Source organism: Oryzias latipes, chromosome 21 (genome assembly GCF_002234675.1).
Source record: "Oryzias latipes chromosome 21, ASM223467v1".
Classification (NCBI taxonomy): Eukaryota; Metazoa; Chordata; class Actinopteri; order Beloniformes; family Adrianichthyidae; genus Oryzias; species Oryzias latipes.
In genome coordinates this window covers 5,847,419-5,869,929 of record NC_019879.2, presented here as the reverse complement: position 1 = coordinate 5,869,929, position 22,511 = coordinate 5,847,419, and the positions used below count along the sequence as shown (strand labels likewise).

At 39.8% G+C, this 22,511-nt stretch overlaps 1 protein-coding gene across 3 annotated transcripts in view; it reads right to left on the bottom strand.

Moving 5' to 3' along the window:
- The window catches only part of LOC101164851 (C-type lectin domain family 4 member E-like), a 28,234-nt gene extending 6,215 nt beyond the window's left edge, over positions 1-22,019 (bottom strand). Inside the window, exons 1-6 of one of the 3 annotated variants that reach the window (XM_011489421.2) lie at positions 21,882-22,019; positions 21,697-21,798; positions 19,335-19,469; positions 18,351-18,496; positions 16,992-17,095; positions 5,793-6,767 (exon numbers count right to left, since the gene is read on the bottom strand). In XM_011489421.2, coding sequence (XP_011487723.2) covers positions 6,611-6,767; positions 16,992-17,095; positions 18,351-18,496; positions 19,335-19,469; positions 21,697-21,798; positions 21,882-21,951 — 714 coding nt within the window. In that variant the 5' untranslated portion in view covers positions 21,952-22,019 and the 3' untranslated portion in view covers positions 5,793-6,610. Of the gene's footprint in view, positions 1-572; positions 708-3,251; positions 3,354-3,436; positions 4,961-5,792; positions 6,768-16,991; positions 17,096-18,350; positions 18,497-19,334; positions 19,470-21,696; positions 21,799-21,881 lie in introns of those variants that run through there. The other 2 variants (XM_020713153.1, XM_020713151.2) reach the window with 2 other exon arrangements.
- Positions 22,020-22,511: the final 492 nt, after the last annotated feature.

Sequence of the window (22,511 nt, the reverse complement as noted above, 5' to 3'; positions counted from 1 at the left end):
GAGCTTCTCACCCTATCTCAATCTATTTCGGTCATCACCCAGAGCTCATGACCATAGATGAGCATTGAAACGAAGATCAACTGGAAAATTGAGAGTTGTCCTTTCTGGCTCAAATAGCAAAAGCATAACGGCAGATGCTGCTCCAATCTGCCTGTCAATCTCACGCTCGTATCTTCCCCCATTCGTGAACAAGACCCCACTTAAACTCCTCTACTTGGGGCAGGAGCACTCTAACCACCCACCCACCCACCCAGAAAGGACAAACTACCTGTCTCTGGACAAGGACCATGCCCTCAGACTTAGCTGTGCTGACACTCCTCCCAGACCCTCCACAGGACACCACAGGGGACGCGGTCAAACGCCTGTTCCAAATCCACAAAACACATATGGACTGGTTGAACAAACTCCCACGAACCCTCCAGCACCCTAAAGAGGGTGTACAGTTGTTCCACATTATCGCGATCAGGACAGAAACCACGTCCCTCCAGGCCCCACTGTCTTTGCCAACATAGCATTGAAGTCCCTCAGGAGAACAATGTATCTTCAAAAAGTAATTTTTTTTTCATACTTACTCTGTTTAAAGTCCATCAGCTTCTTGGTCGTTTCAATGAGGCTGGAATTCATCCTCTCAATAACAGCATTCAGATGTTCAGTCAAATTGTCTTTGCTGTCAGAGATTTCTGACAAATTTCTTACTGAGTCACCATCTGAAATGAAATCCGGCCAAAAAAAAATCTTTATCAGAGACTTAATCACAGAATGAATGGTGACACAAGTGGAGGTAGCTAACAGACTATTAGTGTAAAGGTGCACAGACAAGATTGAACTTTTTACCCAACAAGTTGATATAAGGGTGTGTTCAGACTTGAAAAGTCTGTTGGTCTAGAGTTCTGAGTCTGCTTAATTTGATCCGGGTCGAGTCCTGAACCTGGTCTGTAATCAGATTGACGCCAGCTGGACTATTCTGGTTCGAACTAAAGCTTACAAACAAAATCATGTGACTAAAGATCTCTTCAGTCATTGGGCAGGGATTAAGAGGGTGGGGCTAAGCTAAAACAGAAATATGTAAGTCCTTCGCTTTCCAGTCCTTGTCAGGATAGTTCACTTATTAAAATTTTATATTTGATTAAGATTTGTATCATTGTGAGGTACACTTTTTACTCCCTACCTTGGTATGGTGTATATATGCAGGGTGGTTACTGAGGAGGGGATGACAAAGATGTACGTTGATAAATGTTTATGACACATAGATTGTCGGGAAAACAGTTTAATGTGTATCACGTTAAAAGTTGTTTTAATGAGCATGCATTCATCCATCTACATTTCAATAAGTTGCTGTGTCTTATTGTTGCTTATTTACTCTGTTTACATCCTGTAATGCCAGGCTTTTGTGGCTGTTTTAGTTCAGTCGTTCCACTCCGATTATGGAGCTTATTCAGACTGAGGAAACTCAGAGTGACCTGAACAAACTGAGACCACCTCAAAAGAGAGACCAGGAACCGCTTAGTCATATTCAGACTAAAAATTTGTTCTGCATTATTGGGTTAAACATGAGACTCTCGTTCATTTTAAACAAACCAAGTGTGTCCAGTCTAATTACACCCTGAGAAATGGGAGCCTAAAGACAGATACCATGGAAAACATTTTTCAAGAACATTGTATTTTCATTTTTCTTTTCTGAGCTGATATTTTCAAGTTGCTTGCAAAGATTACTTAAGGTCCTGCTATAGTAAAAGCTAAAAAAGGTCAAACATAGAACAGATCTTCATTTGACCTGTGGCCGTTGCCTGTTCGACCACTTGTTTGATGAGCTTTTAAGAGAAGGTGAAAAAGTGCCAAAAAAGTGTCATTTTTAATCTGCTGCCTAATAATGTTACCTAATAGAGACATGTAAAGACAAAAGTCGATTAGACCAAGCACAGAGCCCTGTGTTGCACCATGCCTGACACTGCTGAATGAGGAAGACTTACATGATCAGATAAAAAATGTCTTAGAACAGCTTTAAGCAGTTCCTGTTAAAGATAATTTCCAGTATTTGCAGGAAAATAGTTTGATCAAGTGGGTAAAATGAAGCACTGAGACCTAAAAAACAATTACAAATGTTATCTAATTTGTAAAACGAGGAAACAGCATATTTAGACTGGGCAGGAAACAAGCCCATTTATAGGTTTTTGTGTCTAAATCTTCTTCCACTTTTGGCTTCTCCCATCAGGGGTCGCCACAGCGAACAAGTCGCATGGTAAATTTTGGCAATGTTTTTACGCCGGATGCCCTTCCTGACGCAACCTTCTCAAACCGGGCTTGGAACCGGCAGAGGTAGAGAAGGGAACAGGGAGCAGCCCGGAGTCGAACCCGAATAAAAAAACCCAGAATAACCATACATGAAGATTTTTGTGGTGTGATCTTCTTAATATAGCTATTTTTAAGGGTTCTTCCAGGAAAAACTTGTCAAAAACAAAAATTAATGTAAGAGGAATGACACAAAGCTGATAAATAAAAATTTCAGCTCATTATTTTCACAGAACTTTAATCTTTAGCATCCATGATCATCCAAAAAAATCATTATTTTTTTTGCTGTTACACTGAAGATAGTCTTGAATAGACGGCAGAAAAAACTGTAGACAAAAATGTATTAAGACTTAGATTTTGAAGCATTCATGACCACCTGAAACAATCTTATTTGGCTTCTTTGACCTTGTTGAACAACTGTCCAGTTTGACTGTCATCAAAACTACATTTATGAATCCCACTTCTTCCTGTTTATGCCTTCCTTTACAATTTTAATTTAAACAAGTGTATTTTAAAACTTTAAATATAGTGTATACAGTTTTTTTGTGTGTCAGAATAGCGCAATAAAATCTTTAACAAAGACAGTGAACCACATAAAATAAATTAAATATTAAAGAGGCCATCGGCAACTAATAAAGCCTCTTCTAATCATTCCTATTATCTGCACGTGTGTATGATAAATGTTTTAAGTTTTCAATCCACCTCTGAAGCTTGTTTTTGGACTGTGGGAGGAAGCAGAAAACCCATGTGTCTGCGGGGAGAACATGCAAACTCCACACAATAAAAACCCAGCCGGGATTTAACTATTTGAAAAAAAAGTGCAAACCACCACATTACCATGCAGCAATGCTCCAATTCTACAACTGTATAAAAAGCAAAAAATAAATTATATTTCTGACTCAAATGCAAAAAACAAAATAAGCCTATTGTCACATTTGGTCTGTTGTGCGTTAAATACTCACAGAGGAGGCCAAGAATGACGAGTCCAGCCAGAAGAAGAACACTCAGCATCACCATGAAAGTAATAACACAGAGATAGCATCTCCTGTTGGACTTGATGGAAGCTATAGGGGGGAAATTAAAACTGAAACCACAATAGAAAACATAAAATCAAATAATTTTATTTTATCAGTGAGTTCACTCTTACCTGGTGGATTTGATACGGAAACGTGGCAGACAGGATCTTTAGGTTCAAAATTTTGATTAACGGCTTCCATTATAAGGATGTAAAGTCTAAGAACGTGTGAAGTGTGTAACAGACTAACTTGTATACTGAACAACTTTTCCTGCCACAGATAATCATTGATGTGGTGGGAAGTCAATGTCATGTGACAGTGATATAGATAGGATATATAGGAAGCTGTGTTGAGGTTAATCTAAGTGGGGTGACTAAAACAGAACAGAAGTTCTGCGTTTACTTTTTTTTTTTTAACTTTTCTTATCCGACAGCTGAGCAAACAAATGTAAGCTGAAGGATTTGGAATGATTTAATGAGCATGCATAGATACAATATAATTAACACATGATTCAGATAGTTTTTAGGCCTAACTGACTATCCTGACGGTCTACAACTGCACAAAGTGTATATTTGTATAAAACCCTTTTGCATTTGAGGCTAAACGTTATATTAATTATGTTTGCATACTGTTCATCTCTTGCCGGACCAGACGGGGAAAAAAAGAGAGTGGAAAAAGAATGAGAGAGCGGGATGTTAGAGATGGGGAATTAAGGTACAAAAGAGAGGGGAGAAAAGGGGTTAAAAAGTTTGAGGATGATTAAGAAGTAGGAGGAGTTAAAATCACACCGCAACAAGTTGCTGGAGATTTATCATTAATGTCAGAAGGAAGTATTGGACAATCCAAGGAGGAGCACACTGAGGGTAAGAAAAATGCAGTTTATTGAAGCTCAGGTGTTAATGTGACGATGATACCTCCAGATGCACAGGGGAGTCTGTAATGGAAACACAAGAAAATGTTTGTCAGGTTCTACAAACAATCTTCAGGCGGGAGTACTCCACCTGCAGGAAACAGCTTCTTGTGTAGAGATGCACACTGAAGACATCAGCGTGGAGAATTAGGAGCACCAGAGATTCCGTGAAAAACTCAGTCATGCACAGGCACGTGAGATTGTATCCGAAATCCAAACTGAGGAAACACACCAACAAAGACCAGATTTGACTCAATGTTCAAAAACAGAACTGGGATCAACATCAACAGGCAGAAACGTCTACGTGATTTTGCTTGCTCGTGGGTAGAGCACACAACATACTGTCAGAGCATAGGTGACGGCACCTGTGCTCAGTTGAGTGCTTGTGTTCTACTATCAAATCAATTAACTTGATGACTTGTTCACACATTTAGTTAATTTTGTTCTGATTGTTTTGAGTCATTCTTTTCTTTTGAGTTCTCTCTGAGGCCTGATGAGGTGGCAAAGGGAGGAGCAGGACAAGTTCCTGAACATTTGGAGATGATGGAGGAGGAAAACAAAGTTATTCTTTAGACTAATGTTTGTATTGTTGAAATATGTTCAACTTGTTTTGAATTAAAGTTCTGTTTTTTATGTTAAAGCATTAAATGACTAGTAATTTGAAGTAACCAAATAACCCATGACGCATGTTTTTGGACGGTGGGAGGAAGCTGGAGTCACTGAAGAAAACCTACGCATGTATGGGGAGAACATGCAAACATGCAAAGGATAATAACCTTCAAAGTCATATGATATATTGTTTTCAAATAGAAAACAAAGAATATTTCTGGATTGAGTTTTGCTCTTAAGCAAACTGTTGTAGCTGCAAACGGAAAACAGAGATAATTCTAGGTGTCCTTAGTTTTTGTTACGTACCAACATAATAGTGGATGGTGATGGGTACCTTTCATGTATTAAAACGCATTCATAGAAATGGATCAACAGAATGCAAAAGTAAGACACCTTATAAGCTCAGCTTCCTGTGAGTCCTGGGAGTGTCCAAAGATCCACCAGAAATGTTCAGATGTAGATTCTTCTGTCAGCATGAAACCTTAAGTCTAGTAAAATTTTGCAGAAAATAGCATCCTAATGTCTAGAAATAACCCTGCAGGATGGTTGGAACATGATCTTTCACCTACAGTTTGAATGGAGTCAAAGAGTCAATAAAGGTGCTGAAGCTAAACAGCACATTTAGTTTTCATGTGGCTAATAGCAGCAGAAGGTGTTTATGTGAGGATCGAGTGCTTTAGTTTTTGGTGATGGCTTTAGTCATGTTCTCTTTGCTGTTTTCCTTCTGTTGGTCACACCAGATTTAGTTATAAGGTGCGGACAATTATCCACAGCTGTTTTGGTTTCTGTCAAGTTTCCTCACCACCAAGATCCTCCACCACCAGTTCCTAAAAGTTTAAAGCACAGATGTGTAGTTTGAAAGGAAAATAACCTCCAAATATGTGGCTACATTGAACTTTCTGTGTTTAATAAAGCACATTGATTTTAGCATCAAAAGTTCACTTCAGAGTTTTGTGAGATTAAAAGAATTTTATTCAAACCTTTGATCATCTTTGTTTCCACAGAATTCTTCTTCCAGAATCAACACCACAACTTTTCTAGTGTCTGACTAAAAAAAAACAAAAAAAAAAACACAAAAACAAAAAGACATTTCACGAAACTTCATGGTTTCCATTTGATATTTTATTTGGGATTTCCGCAAACTAAAACTCTAGAAGCAATTCATTGTTAAAACAGGGATCTGCAACCTGAGGCTCCGAAGCCGCATGACATAATTTTACTCCTTTACTGTAGCTTTATGGTTAAAGAAAAGCAGCAGGTTTTTCATTAAAAAAATGAATGTTAAGTACAAAGTAATCAATTAGTAAAGTAAAACAAAAAAAAGTCAAGTAAACTAACTCAAACTTTACATCATTCTCAAACAGTTGAAGGATGGTACGTATCACTCTGCCTGGCTCCTGACTACAGTTGCTGTAACGCTCCACCAGGCGGTGCAGCTTCATAGTTTACCCAAAGTCCAACAATTTGACACATTTTTGAGCACTGCTCCTTATTACAGAAAATGAATTGGACGTCAGTAAGTGCAGCCAGAATTCATACCAGATTATAAAGTCGATTATCTATTTTTGAACAAATTCAAACATTTTTAAGTGGACTTCATGGTTTGAAAAATACAGGAAGGGCCACTTAACTTTAATTCAACCCTAATTTATTTTTGGTAAGTTAGATGTACACATTTCTGAGCTGCTTACGTTTTCTCATTGCCTTGGAAAAGGTAGAAGCTGATTTTTTTGTACAGTCTGATTAAAAAACATTTCTTGTTTAAGTTTGTACCCTTTATGTATTTTTAATGGTTAAAAGATCTTGGCCTTTCTTCTTTTTCACAGATCCACTGCATTGAAGAGTGACATTTAATATCATTCCAGAGTCCCGGAAATCCATCATGGATATGTCCACAGTCTTCTTCTCCATTATGATCATCAGGCTGATCAGATCCCCAGAACCTGTCAGGTCAGAGAACAAGAGAATTAAATTCAGACAACTTTGTCAAATAAGTATTTGTAGTTGTCAAAGATAGAAGCATACACACACTCACACTGACACACACATACTTCTTGATGTCAGATGCTTCAGTTATGGTCAAGTTGTGACAAAGCCACATAAATGTATCATATTTTCTGTATTTTACACCCTATGAGGTGAAGAGGTCCTATGTTTTCCTTTTATTTTAGTGTATGTGTGTAATTAGTGTATTTGTGTACCGGGGATGCCGCTGACGTCACCCCTCACAGCTGATGCGATCAGCTGGGGTGCGTTAACTCACTGCATGGCTTCCGGGTTGAAAAGGGACAGACAAGGTGGGCTGGAGGACTAAGGAGAGTGACAAACTCTGACAAGACGGAAAGGGAGACTAAGAGGGCCCTTCCAAGCAGTTCTGGTACAAATGACGCCCTGGGCGAGCCACACCAGTAGCGCCCCCTCAGTGCCCACAAATTATGACCCAGAAATGCACAATTGCTTGTTATAGTTATCTTTATTCTTTAAATATTTAACAAATACAAATTATAAAAAGTGGCTTGTAAATTCTTACTGCTTTAAGTACTTTTATAAAAAAAAAATCCAAAAGTACCAATAACTTACAATGATAACATCAGTGACATCACACAATATGGTTTAAAATGACCTCCATCTTAATATAAAAAACTGTGTACAATTAGTGCAGCTTAAAGCTTACTATAGCTTACACTACAAACTTGGTTTGAGTGTGTTATTAAAAACTAAAAATGTGCCCGTCTTGCCTTAATACGGGCAAAGTCATCAATTAAGACATCATAATTTAGTTTTTCAGCAATGGTGTGGTTTATGCTGATTACTGCCAAACCAGAGAGCCGATCCTGAGCCATGGAGGACCTTAAGAAGGTTTTGATAAGCTTAAGCTTAGAAAAGCTTCTCTCTGCCTCTGCCACAGTAACAGGTAATGTGAGAGAAATCCTTAGAGCTGTCCACAGATTTGGATAAAGTTCTGTCAGTTCAGAGTCGTGAAGGAAAGATAGCAGGTCATGTTGTGTCATCGTCTGCTTTTGGAGGTTGGGCAGGTGTTTTAACTCTTTTATCAGCTCATCCCCATCCAGGTCAGATTGTCCATTGTACTGTAATGTGGCACCAAGAGCCTGACACTGTGATTTCAGAACCTCATCTGATAGAGTTTGAAAGTTGGACACTTTGCAAGGTTTTGAATCTTTCCTGGATAGCAGATACTGCACAGTCCACAACAGCATTGAAAAATTCCATCTCAAGTTTTTTTAGAGCATCTCTCAGAGGTTCATCAGAAGATTCATATGTAAAGTGAAGCTTGGTGGATCTGAGCCCCTTCTTCTGAAGTACTGCCTCCACGTTCATTTCTTCACACATTACCTTAGCAGATGTCTCTGCCGCCACAAACCCAGTTGCTCTGTAGGTAGGCAGAGCTGTCTCTGTCTTGTGTAGCAGATTAACTGCTATGTCCACTTGCATTGTTGCAGACTGCATCATTTTGCTGACATACTGTGTATGGCTTAGTATGTCATACAAGACAACTGTGCAAATACTGAATCGATATGATCCAACCTTCTCTGACAGTGACTGCGCCTCAGTTTTAATAACTGGGTCCTTGGTGTTGTCCCTGACTTCTAGAAGTGCCTCTCTCACAGCTGCTGACTGATACCTCATGGGTTCCACACTCTTCACTTTACTCTCCCATCTTGTGTCAGTCCACATCTTTAAAGTGACTTTCACAGGTTTTTTCAAAATGGCCCATCTCTATGTGGATGCTGAAAAGAGACTGTGAAGTTTTTGCAGAATGCCAAAATAGTTGGTTCAATGTATGAGCCCCACATGGTACAAACAGAGCTCTTGGGTTCAGCTGTAGGAGCCTGGCCTGTACGCCCTTGTTCTTTCCATGCATCTTTGCTCCGTTGTCATATGCCTGGCCTCGACAGTCCTCAAAAGAAATGCTCAATTCCTCAAGTTTTTTCAAAATTGCAGTTGTCAGATGTTCACCTGTGGATTCCCCTGCCCCCAAAAAACCCATAAAATATTCTTTAATGCAGGGCTTTTCCTCCAGTGAGACGACTCTGAGCACAACAGATAGTTGCTCTGTGTGGCTGATGTCTGATGTGCAATCAAGAATTATGTAGAAAAACCTGGACCGTTTGATGTCATTCACCATTGCTGAAATGGAATGGCTGCTCATCAACTGTATGATTTCATTTTGTGCCACCTTGCCAAGGTAACTAGGGTGGCTGGAGGTTGCCTTTTGGACACGGGTGACATGCTCCTTCATAACTGGATCAAACTCAGCCATTAATTCCACTTCTTTCAGAAAATTACCATTTGAAGAATATAATGTCTCAGTATTCCCTCTTAAAGCCAGATTTCTCACTGCCAGAGATTTTATGATAGCAATAAACTGTTTTAGTACTTCTCTCCATCTTTTTGTTTCAGCCTCCAAAAGTGCCATCTCCTGCTTATCGATTGATTCTCCTTTTTTTATTCTTACAGCTAACTCCTTCCAAATTTTCATGCAGTTGATATGATCTGGGCTGTTGTCGTGTGAGTTGATCAAATAACCGGCATGCTTCCAATCATTAAATCCAGGGTTTGTTAAATTAATGTTTTTTTTAGAAAAAAGTTTGTAGCAAAAACAGAAGAACCTATTATTTTTTTCTGAGTACACCAACCATGTTCTTTTCATCTTTTCTCCACTAACTAAAGTCTTTTTAAAGTACTGGTGATGACAGCTTCTTCCATCATTGTCATTCCTTGGAAAAACAAATGTGGATGGCACCTCACTGGTCCTCTGCCAACCAGATATGTCCGATCCCTGTCAGTCATGGATAAGGGTCAGTTAGCTGGGTCTGTGGGCAATTCCTCATCCACTGAAGCCACTGTAATGGATGGGAATGTTTTCGGTGTTTGTAATCCTAAAAAAGGCACATATATTGTGAATAAATGTTTGCAGAATTTGTTCAGTCAGTATGGATTGTCATACATTTTATGATATTATGTTCACACTGTGACTATGAAAATATATACCATATCTAGTATCTAGTAGTAATTTAAATAATTTGCAAACCTGATGTTTCCTGCTGTTGTGAATCGGATGCAAATTGTTCTTCAGCATCTGTGCAAATGTTCGGCTCTGCGTCCTTAAGTGCCAAAATGGGTTCTAAAGTGCTATCTGTCTCCTGAGTGACGGAGGAGAAGGATGTAGATGCACGTGGTACATCTTCATCATCTTGCCTTGCAGCAGGTGCTTCTAAATATTTTAGAAGTGCATCTAAAATGAATGGAAAAATAGAACATTGTTACAAATTACTTAGACAACTATATCAAAGTAGAGGGGATTAAAGCTGTATATTTTTAATGCAATTTCTGACAAAACCCACCGCAAAGTTAAAGTTAAATTTAAATAATACTGAGAATAAGAGACAAAGTACTGAAAACATGTAATTACAAAAATATAAATAACGTGACAGCAGGTCATCATTTTGTGTTATGCTATTTTAATAAAAGCACAACACGAGTGAAGAAATTAATTAAAATTGGATATGAGTGAATATTAAAATTGTATTTAATTAGCTGAATTTAGTGCACAAATAGAGTTGGATTAAATAAGAAATTTTGAAAGTAGGGGCTAAACAATATAGCCTTAGCCTAACTCTGTTCAAAGTTTAAAAAGTTGTCTTAGACTACTAACACATAATGACATGAACAATATTTAATATCATACATACCTTTGTTCGTTTCACGTTTCTCTTGGATTTCTTTTTTCTTTTTCCTAAATTGGGCACCCGATGGTTTTGTCCTTTTCATTCTTTACGAAAATAAACAAGTTAGCGTTTTCTGACACCAGCTACCGCTTGCATCAGCTTGGCCTCGGGCTAAACCAATAATTATTATAGTTTATTTGAGAGATTGATTGAAATTGGGTTTTAAAATAGATTCATGTTGAATGCAGTATTTAATTTGGTGTAATGACTGGTTTAATTTGAAAGTACAAGTAGTTTGAGCTAGGGATGATTTATTAGACTGTAAAATACTCCCAATTACCTGTTTGTTATTCACCCAGCCGCTGGTGAATCCCCCCCCCCCCTCCATTGTTTGACTTGTTTTCGCCCAAAGAGTCCCGACTCCCACAAATAGGTGAGGGTGGGGAAAAAAGTGGAAAGGGCGCACTTTTCAGTGTCGTGCAGCAGAGGGCGCAGTGTAACATTTAAAATGGAACCTTCAAATGTAGTGGTGGTTACGTGCACGGTGGGTCTGCTGTGAATGAATGAAAACTTTATTAATCCCAACAAGGTGAAACTCAGTTCCAGTACATCTCGATGAAGAAGGTCAGACAAACAGCAACACAGGATACACACACACATCTCGAGAGGTTACTGAGGTCAATGCAGCCGAGCGCCTTAGATGACCTGCGCCGGCGCACCTTTGTATAGCATGCAGATGGACCACGAAGAGGGCCGGGGGTTGGGTTTGGTGACAAAAAAAAAAGTTGTATCCCTACACTGCGTACAATGTGTTGATACAAGAAAAAAACTACACCGTTTAAACACAAATAGCACATATTCAGACAAAGACACAGTACATGAGGCTCATGGGGGAAACGGTGGTGGACGGGAGTGGGGGGCCCCCCATGAGTCTGTCCATCAGGTGCAGCTCCGTGAGCCAGGCACATCTTCCGGGCAGCTCACAGAGGAGGTAGGGAGGGGGTTGGGAGGGGGTGAGTTGCAGTTATCAACCCTCAAGAACAGCTGCTGCAGTCCACTCTGTAGAAGCGGCTTTATTTTGGTGGAGCCAAGGACAGTTGTCCACAGCTCCTTCGGGGAGTCTGATTAGATAAAATGCTTTTTGGGCGCCAGCAGGTTGTTTGTACTGCCGGCAAAGTCCTTGACTGGCTCTTCGCTTTGTGAGGCAGAGATTGATCCGAATGAGAAGTGGGTGAATTTAGCTCAGTCTTCCCTCAAATCCGGGCAGAAACTTGCTCCAAGGTCGCATCCATCTTCCGCACAAGTTCAGGGGTCTCAGGCAATCTGCTTAACTGGGCAAGACAAGCACAGAGCTTTTGATCCGCTTGTGAAAGTTTCTCATTCTGAGTCTCTGCTCCCCGAAAAATCTTTCCCAGGAGCTTTGATTGATTGCCTCTCTCCATCTTCTGCTCCCAGACCGCCTGATAAATTAGAAATCCTCCGATCCCAATTACGAGGAATCCAATTATCAGAAATCCAAATAGTTACACGTCCTCGACATCCTCCACGGACAGCTGGGCCAGGCACACCAGCCTCCACTTGCCCCATGGATCGATGGTGTATCCAGCCGCGTGGGTGCCGTCCGGGCAGGAAGGGTCCGCTTTCCCGTTCCTTAGTGTGGAAAACACTTTGTCGATCGAATTTAGAGACCAGCTGATCAGATCCATTTTCAGAGTGCAGAAAAGCAGCGGCTTCAGAAGGGTGAAGAATGCACCTCTCGGGCAGACAGGACAAAAAGCCTTGGGGAAGGGCTGACACAGGAGGAGCGAGAGGAAAACATGTCTGTCCTCGACGAGAGTCAGAAAGCAAAAGTGTTGGATTGTATCCCAGAATTCTCTGTTCTGCTAGCTCTGGTCGAAATGGGGTTGAGAAAAGGTTTTTCTTTTGCATATGTACCCTGTCATATGGTAGTTGTATGTTGTTTCACCCTTAGCTATTTCATCCCATATTGTTTCCTTAATTTATTTTTTTTGCGCCATAAGTTTGAGGAGGGGAGAGGATGATGACATGGCCTGGGTGCGACACATATTGTTAGGGATGTCAATGTTAAACTATGGGTTGTCAGGTGACACATTGTGTTCGCCGGTCAATCATGACCCGAAGGCATTTCAAAAAAAAAAAAAGTTGATAAATGCCGCTCCCTACTGGATGCCGCCCTGGGCGACCGCCCACATCGCCCATATCAAGAACCGCCACTGCTTCCAAGGAGCAAGCACGCACGGAATACCTCGGAAACCGACCATCGGGAGTTACAGAGGAGGATCTGACATGGACCTTTCCAAATTCTGCCGCAGGGACTATAATTAATTTCTTTTGGGGATGGACGTGGCAGGAAAGTGACCAAGAGCAAAATGAGACTCCCTGACGTTAACCCGAAGGACGGGGTGAGATCATTTCAGTTTTCCTTTTTCTTTTGACTTTGGGAGGGATTATTATATTGGAGCGCTTCCACGCGTACAGGTGGGGGACGCTAGACGGACAATAGGGTGTCATTGTAAACGCATGCACGGACCTATATGTAGATATCGGGAGAGCGATTCATGGAGTGTGACTGAGATCCATGAATTGTTATGGTTAAAGAACATTTCTTGATTTAATTGGTTGTTCATTTGTGTTCAATAGTCAACCCGCGACAATTATCGTAAGACTCTAAATGAACTGTAGAGTGTTACAAAGTGGTACATTCCATCCAGGGGCTTGTAAAAATGTATTTTACTTAACACATTACAGAACACATTACAGAACGAAACAAACTTGTGTGCATTTAATTTTGTTCTGATCGTTTTGAGAAATTCTTTTTTGAGTTCTCTCTGAGCCTGATGAGGTGACAAAGGGAGGAGCAGGAAAAGTTCCTGAACATTTGGAGATGATGGGGCGGGGGGACAAAGTTATTCTTTTGTTGGTGTCAGGTTTAGAGTTAGCAGGATCCACAAAGCAGGCAGGATTTGTGCAATTTATTGAATGTAGATGAAAGGGCTGGGCGGTAAAGTTCATGGAAAGTTGATCTGGAGAAACAGAGAACAGGAATCAATCTGGATTGATTAAAAAAATAGGGTGATAGCTTGAAAGACTACTGGGATCTTTGTCTGGTTTTAGAAGAAGGATAATGTTGGCTGAGTTCATGTTAGGTGGTAGAGATTGGCTTTCATTGATAAATGTGACCGTTTTATAAAACGTCGGTGCCAGTTGTTCCCAGAATTCCTTGTAAAACTCAGCAGGAAAGCCGTCTGGTCCTGGTGCCTTGCTGTTAGGCATTAGTAACAGAGCTTCATGAAGTTCAGACAACGAGAGCGTTGAGTCTAGATTTGTGATTTGATCTTCATTTAACCTGGGTAGGTTTACATTATTGATAAATGAGTTGATGCTTTGTTCTGATGGATTGATCTGTGGTGTGTTTAAGTTTTAATAAAAATCTTTAAACGCATTATTAATTTTGACCGGGTCATGGGTGACATTTCCTGTTTGGTCCATAATAAAAAGTGATTGTTGATTTATCTTTATTAATTTTAAGCTGATTAGCTAGAAATTTGCCAGATTTGTTTGAGTTTTCATATCTTTCCAGTCGAAGTCTTTGTATCTGAAATTGTGTTTGTTTGTTGATGATGTCATTTAACTGCAGCTTTAAAATTTTCAGGTCGCCCAGAATGTGTTCCTGTGCAGAAGTACCATAAGCAGTCTCCAGGGTTTTGATTTTGTTTTCTAATTCTAATAAATCTGCTTTCTCTTTGCGTTTTTTTTTAGATGAGTAAGATATGATTTTCCCTCTCATCACTGCTTTTGCTGTTTCCCAAAGAAGACATGGTGAGATCTCAGGAGTATTGTTAAATTCTAAGAAGGTTGCCCACTCTTTTTTCAAAAATTCAATAAATTCCTGGTCTTTTAACAGAGATGTATTAAACCTCCTGAGGGTGTGGATATTTCCCTAGAAATATATACAGAAACTGGTGCATGATCACTGATAATGATTGGATGAATGTTGGAACTTCTAATTTCTTTTAAAAGAGATTTACTGACTGATAAATAATCTAAATGAGAGTGTGAATGGTGTACTGGAGAAAAAAAGGTGAACCCCTTAGTGTTTGGATGACATCAGCGCCACGCGTCGCAGAGACCCAGATCATTCATGTACTGCTTTAGAATACTTGCAGACCCCCATGTGCGCTGATTTGCTGCTGTGCTGAGTCTGTCAAGTTCAGGGTCCAGAATCAGATTGACGTCTCCTCCTATAATGATTGTGGAGTCAGAGTGAACCGAAAGTGAGGTTAAGAATCTGTGAAAGAAGGAAGAGTCGTCAACATTCGGGCCATAGATACTGGCTATGCAAAAGTCCTTATTCTGAATGGATATATTAATAATTACAAATCTGCCTTCTGGGTCAGTAACTGTATCCTTATGAGTAAATGTAACGTTTTTGTTAATCAAAACTACAACACCTCTTTGTTTGGAGTTGTAACTAGCAAAATATATGAATGGGAATTGTGAGCAGCACAGGGGATGATCAGCTGGTTTACATAAGTGGGTCTCCTGCAGCAGAGCTATATCTGCTTTAAGATCATTCAGGTGGGTTAACACTTTCAATCTCTTTGGCCCAGAGCCAAGTCCACACACATTCCAGCTAACGATGTTAAGACTGTTCATAACTGCTCTAACCGGGAGAGCGCAAGGCTAAATAGTGTGTGTGCCAGTCCGTGTGCGCATGCCCGCTGTACGTGCCCGCTGCGCCGAGAAGCGCTGTGCGTTGTGGTTGAACGTTTCCTGGCTGTGAGCTGCATGTTGCGTGCGTCCTGTGTGAGCCTAAATGAGATTTTTGCAGTTTATCAACGTGTGTGTGTAGGATCGCGTGTGCATGCCCTTGTGCGTGCTAGAATGAGTGCGCGCCCGTTCCGCGCATAGAAAAAAAACTCACCTTCGTTGCGTTGCTTTTACCTGATTCACATACGAGGAAAGGGGAAGGGGGGGGGGGACAAGAGAAAAGAGAGAGGAAAAGAGAAAGAACAAAAAAAAACGAAACAACCACAGAAACATGAATGTGAGAGGGGAAGAAAAAAAAAACAGTTTTCCTGAGAGGTGTGGATTATTGATGACCGATTATTTCCAATTCAATTAAATAAGTTTGCGGGTTTCTTCTGGGCAGCGCAGATGTCAGTGCGCCTCTGAAAGCCTTCAGCACAGCCAGGGTGTTAACTCTGGGTCCCGGAACAGCTTGCCGTTCAGAAAAAGCTTATCCACGGAAACCACGGCACGGGATCCAGCAGATAGATGTTTCCTCCTCAGCGGAAAGAGGATTTTCCGACGGCGGAGGATCTCGACCGGAACTGGTCGTTCACGCTGAAGTGGGTTCTCTTCAGCTCCCGGCCTCGGCCCTTCACCAGCTCCTTTTGTTTATAATGTTCAAATTTAGCCACAATTGGACGCAGGGGCTGGTAGGCGAATTCTTTAAAGAAGCAGATGAACCAACAAAGGCTGGAGGCTGTGATGGAACTAATAAAGGTTGTCTGATTGGATGCAGAACAGGTGTGAGTGACTTGATCCTCAGGCAGGAATGCGAGGGCGATCCTGATACCTGACAGTTGGACTATTGTTTGTGTTCTTGAAATATGTTCAACTAGTTTTGAAGTATAAGTTCAGTTTTGTTTGTTAAAGCTTTAAATTAGTAGTAATTGACTTCTGTAGTTAATATTTAGGTTTTGAATGTTTTGTATTTGTAGTTCCCTCCCTATTGTGTCATTGGTCTGATCAGCCAGAATAAAATCTCCCTAATGTTTGCTGTTGGGGGGTCAGTTTTGCTTCAGTTGGTTTAAGCTTTGGTTCCTGATTCTCTCAGTTACATTTTTGTTAAGTTGACCTTTTTAAATAGAGGCCAATCCCATTTTTTAGGTGACATAAAATGTCTTTTTTGAATATTTTTTTGTCCTGTGAATCAATCAGAAGAGCGGCCCCTGATAACCCTTTTAATTGCAGGAAAATGGAGTTTCCAGAGGGGGGGACAGCTCTTAGGGCCCAGGCAATGAGCCAAGTGTTGGAAACCTGGTCTCCTTTCATTCTCACATGAGTCAGCAGGAAGTCAGAGATGCCAGGCAAAGGGAAGAAAGTGCTCAGCAGAAAAAATGATTCAGAGCACTCCAGCACCAATTTGAACTCCTATGATTGGAAGTTCAGGCACGTACCACCTCAACACCTGAACTGGATTTACCAGAGCCTGAACTGTCTAACCGGGGACCTCTGGAGACTGCTGACACTTCTCATGTAAACCTCAGTAATGTGGCTGACAATTCAACACACCAACCATCAGGTCAAGAACTATTTTTTGTGGATGTGTGAATGGTAAATGGCGTATGGTTATTTAGCACCAACCTTCCTTTAAGGTCCAAAGTGCTTTACAGTCCCAGTCACCCATGCACACACACATTCACACACTGATCCAGACTGAACACTCACTGCAGAGTCAGAGGACTTCCATCAACCCATTTCCAGGTCCCCTCCAAGACTGTGTCAGTCAGACCAATCCAAACATCTTGCTTTTTCAATGCAGAAACAAATAACTGCAAAAAAACAAAAACATTAGCTGCTCACCAGTTTGTCAACATATTTTCAAATGAGATGACGTTTTTTCTGTGAGAAGTGCTTAGAACTGCAAAACACACATCACATGAGGACAATAAGCACGAGGCAAAAAATTAAAGACTGCTAATTTTGAACACAGGACATCTGTATACAGACACCATTGACTTTACAACTGAGCTATCTCCAGCATGACAGTTACATGTTGCCATCATAGATTCTAAGTATGTTCTTTATTGAATAACCTTCATAGTGTATTATCTAATTAGGAAAAACCAAGTTGAAATGATCCCAAGCCACAGAACGTTTTTTAAAGGCAGGCATGGCAAAGTGCAATGAACTGAGGCTGATTCGAATACAGCGGAAACAACAGAACTGGTCAGGAAATGTTCCGGATTCATTTTAATTTATAGAGAATAGTGAGCCCAACTGTTCAAACACAAGTGACATTTGAAGCCTGGTTCAACCAACCAATGCATTTGGCGCTTCAAAAACGTCATCACCCACGTGATCTGCGCTAGATGACACACGCCCCAAAACATTGTGCCTAAACACTCTGTTTCACGAAGGTGAAACAAGCTCCGGAGTATCCGTGTCAAACAGGCCATCAATAGTTAAAAGTAGTTAAAGGATTCATGTTGTTGCAGGTTTATATGAGACGATTCTGTAATCAGACATTTTTAATTAACAGTTCTATGACCTTTCACTGAAACCAAACAAAAAAACGTGAAGTCAAATAACCATATTTAATCTAAAAAATATATGCTTTTGGACTTTGGAATTTCAGCTGGGATTAGGTCTGGCCTGAAACCAGATTGTTCTTCTTTTAAACAGATTTATTCTGTGCTTTGATCATTTCCTGTCACATAACCTAAACCCAGCTGTTTATTGGACCATTCACCTAACACACATGTTTAGAATACTCTGGTAAACAAAAGGGTTTCCTGGTTGACTTCATAAATACATTTACATTGTAAGGCCTGATTCACACCAGGGTTCATTTCCTTGAAAAGTCCATTTTCTTTGGCAGAAGTTAAAACCTCACCTGATTTCTGATGTGGATCAGACAATCAAATCCTGATTCCCATGTTTCCACATTTTTACAGTTCTAAGGAGTTGCTTCAGTCTTTTAATAGGATCTAAATAACATTAAGAATCTGTCCAAACCCAATCACATGGATGCTTAAATGTCATTGTTGATTTGATCCAAAAAAGACCAAAAATACAATAACGTACATTTTCCCCTTCAGTGTTTATCACCACCAGATCAGCTCCTCTGGCTCTGCAGAACTCTCTTGCTTCATCCCAGGTCTTAGACTCTCCAGAGAAGAAGTAACAAGATGAACCAAATCTGATCCATTTCTCAGGACATCCTGTTTTCCCTGGAACACATTTGACATTTTAAGCAGGACAAAATATTAACACATTGTTTGAAACAAGCAGATTTTGTTTCTCTTTATCTATGGATTTTTGTAGCCTTGTTGGGAGTAATTGCAGATGCATCATGGGTCCCTCTTATCTTCTCAACAGGTCCACTGGGTCAGCGCTGAACAGCAGCGACCCCCCCTCACACACACACCCCATTTGTGGCCGATCAGTGGCAGCCACTCATGGGACTTGGAGGCCGTTTGAAACTCGTAACTTCTACTCTTCCCTAGCTACCTGTAACAGGAACTGGTACTCAAGTGGAAGTTCAGTGTTTCCGTTATCTAGTACTGTACATACATGTGAGTGGGGTGTGGTCTTTGTCATCTGTTTGCAGACGGGCTCTAGACCCCTAGTGGTTCTATCTTTAAAATAATATTTATAATAAATCTTTGTCATTTAGAGCCACGTCTCCACTTGGTTTGAGTGCACATTGTTGTTGTTGTTTTTTTTAAGTGTGCCTGAACTGATCATGTTTGCCACATACAGGATCTGAATGGTTTTAAAGGTTCTGCAGAAATTCAAAGAAAGTCATGTTCTGTTCCTCCTGATTGGTGCCAAAAATGGTTTTAACCAAAGCATTGTTATTACACTAAAGGTTTAGTGTCATCATCCCAGAAAGTTATAATGATTCAAGGAAGAGCTATGATTGCAAACAAAATTGATCTTATTATTAAATATTGTGCATTGTCCATCATTTAAAAAAAAATACAGAAACAGAAACCATTTGTATGCTACATGGTATAGCTGCATTTTCACAAATGTACATTTTTAATAAAGGATTTTCATACTTACTCTGTTTAAAATCCATCAGCCTCTTGGTTGTTTCAAGGAGGTTGGAATTTAGCCTCTCAATAACAGCATTCTGATGCTCAGTCAAATTGTCTTTTTTGTCAGAAATTTCTGACAAATGTCTTACTGTGTCACCATCTGAAATGAAGTCAGGCCAAAATAAAAAACTTTATCAGTGACTTAAGCAGAATAGTGGAACAAGTGCAGTTGCCTAACGGACTATAAGAGCGAAGGTGCACAGAAAATATTATTAACCAACATGCAGATAGAGACTGTACAAAATGAGTGCATAAAGACAGATCTTCATGGAAAAAAATGAACCACAAACCAAGTTTAACTTTTCTTTTGTTAACTGATAAAACATTAGTGAGACTGATATTAATCATAGTAGATTTTAGAGTGTGACTGTTTGGGGTTGTGGACAGGTTTCTTTTATATAGATAACTAGTTCAAACAGGTGCCATTAATACAGGTAAAGAGTGGAGGACAGAGGATCCTCTTACAGAAGAACTTACAGGTCTGTGAAACCATAAATCTTGCTTGTTTGCACCTTTTTTCCACCATAATTTTCAAATACATTATTTAAAAATCAGACAATATGATTTTATCTTTGTCTCTCATAGTTGAGATTTACTCATGATAAAAATTACAGACCTCTCTCACCTTTTTAAGTGGGAGAACTTTCACAATTGGTGGCTGACTTAATACTTTTTTGTCCCCTTGTAAAACAAATCCTCATTTGACCTTTGGCAGTTGCCTGTTCGACCAGTTTTTTAGAGAAGTAAAATCGCCAGATAGTGAAAATGTATTTATTTATTTTGTTTATTCATTCATTCATTCATTTATTTATGCTGTGTGCCTAATAATGTTAACTAATGTAGAGGCATGCAAAGTCAAAAGCACATTAGACCAATCACAGAGCCCTGTGGTACACCACGCCTATCTCTGCTGTATGAGGAAGAATTTTTTACATGATCAGATAAAATATCTTAGAAACAGCTTTAAGCAGCTCCTGCTAAAGACATTTTCCAAAATCTGCAGCAAAATATTTTGATCAAGTGGATCAAATGAAGCACTAATGCCTAAGAAACATTTACAAATGTTTTCTAATATTGATCACACTACAAAAAATGTATACATGTGAGAGAAATAGCTAAATTTGGGCTGCACGGCTGGGCAGTGGTTAGCGCCCTTTACCTCACATGAGCCTGGTTCAAGTCCCGGCTGGGGAACCTGACGCAGAACATCAATGACCTTTCTGTGTGCAGTTAGCATGCTCTCCCCATACATGCGTTGTTTTCTCCAGGACTCCTGCTTCTTCCCACCAAGACATGCTTCATAGGTTCATTGGTTAAACTAAATTGTTCCTAGGTGTGAATGTGTATGGATGTGTGATTGTGGCCCTGCGACAGACTGCTGACCTGTCCAGGATGTCCCCTGCTTCTGCCCACATGTGGACAGGATAGGCTCCGGCATCGCCGTGACCCCAAAAGGGATAAAATGGGTTTAGAAGATAAATGATTTAATTAAAAAAAAGAATCTGCTAATTTTATTTAACTGAGCTACAACCCTTATAGTCCTCGACAACACATCCCTGAAAATGATTGGTTTCTTTGCTATTTGACTGAAATAGATGGCAGAAAAAATGAAGACCTATTCAAGACCTTAACTGACTTTAGATAAAATTATATTCATAATTCACCTCAATCCCTCCTCTTCCTGTTTATACTTTTTTTTAAAATATTAATTTAAACTGTTGAAATTTATTTTAAAACGTTACATTTTTTTTTGCTTACACAGCTCCCTGTTGTATAAACACAATAAGAATTTAAACGAAGACAATGAAACAAGTTTAAAAAAAACAATAAATAATCTACATGGAAACTAATAAACCATCAGACAGACCCATACAACACTGTGGGATGATTGTTTCAGGTTTTCTACATTACAACTTCCATTCATCTGTTTTCTATTCCTGCTTGTGAGGGTTGCTGGAGCTTATCACTACTGCTTTAGGAGGAGCGCGAGTTACACCCATTTGTAGTTCATTACAGACTCACACATATTCACACCTAATAGAAAATCAGAGTCACCAATTCAGCTATGAAGCATGTTTTAGGGCCATTAGAGGAAGCTGGAGAACCAGGAGAAAACCCACACATACACATGGAGATCATGCAAACTCCACACAGAAAGGACCAGCTGGAGCTTAACCATTTGAAATGAAAGTGCAAACCTCTACATTATCATGCAGTCTTACATGCCACAATTTAAGAACATTTAAAGAAATTACATTTCTGACATGAATGTAAAAGAAAAAATAAACTTATTGCTACATTTGGTCTGTTGTGAGTTAAATACTCACAGAGGAGGCCAAGAATGACGAGTCCAGCCAGAAGAAGAACACTCAGCATCACCATGAAAGTAATAACACCGAGATAGCATCTCCTATTGGACTTGATGGAAGCTGTGGGGGGGAAATTATAACTGAAACCACAATAGAAAACATAAAGTGAATTAATTTTGTGTAATCAGTGAGTTCACTCTTACCTGGTGGATTTGATACAGAAAATTTTAAGACAGGATCTTCAGGTTCAAAATTTTGATAAATGGCTTCCATTATAAGGATGTAAAGTCTAAGAACGTGTGAAGTGTGTAACAGACTGACTTGTGTTCTGAACAGCTATTCCTGTCGGACGTTATTATTAAAGTGATGGGATGTCAATGTCATGTGACAGTAGTTGCATTGTGACAGGAAGCTTGGATGAGATGAATGTGTGGAAGTGGGGTGACTAAGATAAATTTCTACTAAGTTCAGCATTTACTTTTTTTCTTTCTAACTTCGAAGTTTCTATCAGCTGAGCAAACAAATAAGAGCTGATGACCAGATTAGACTGTTACAAAAGGTGGTTATTAGGAGTGTAACGGTACTGTTAGCAGGGATAATTATTCCGTGTAGGCTTATACCATTTGCCTACCTGCAGCAGAATTATTCTGAAGAAATCACGTCTCTTTTTAGTTACAAAGCAGTCATATCAGTCCAGGTGGTATCTCCCCGAGTCATACCGTTATCAAAAAATGTTCTAATAATATTCTGTTTGTAATATTTTACTGTGGAAAAAAAAAAACAGTGTTGCTGAACTTTGTGAAGCTAAAATGTGAATGGATTTGCCATTAGTT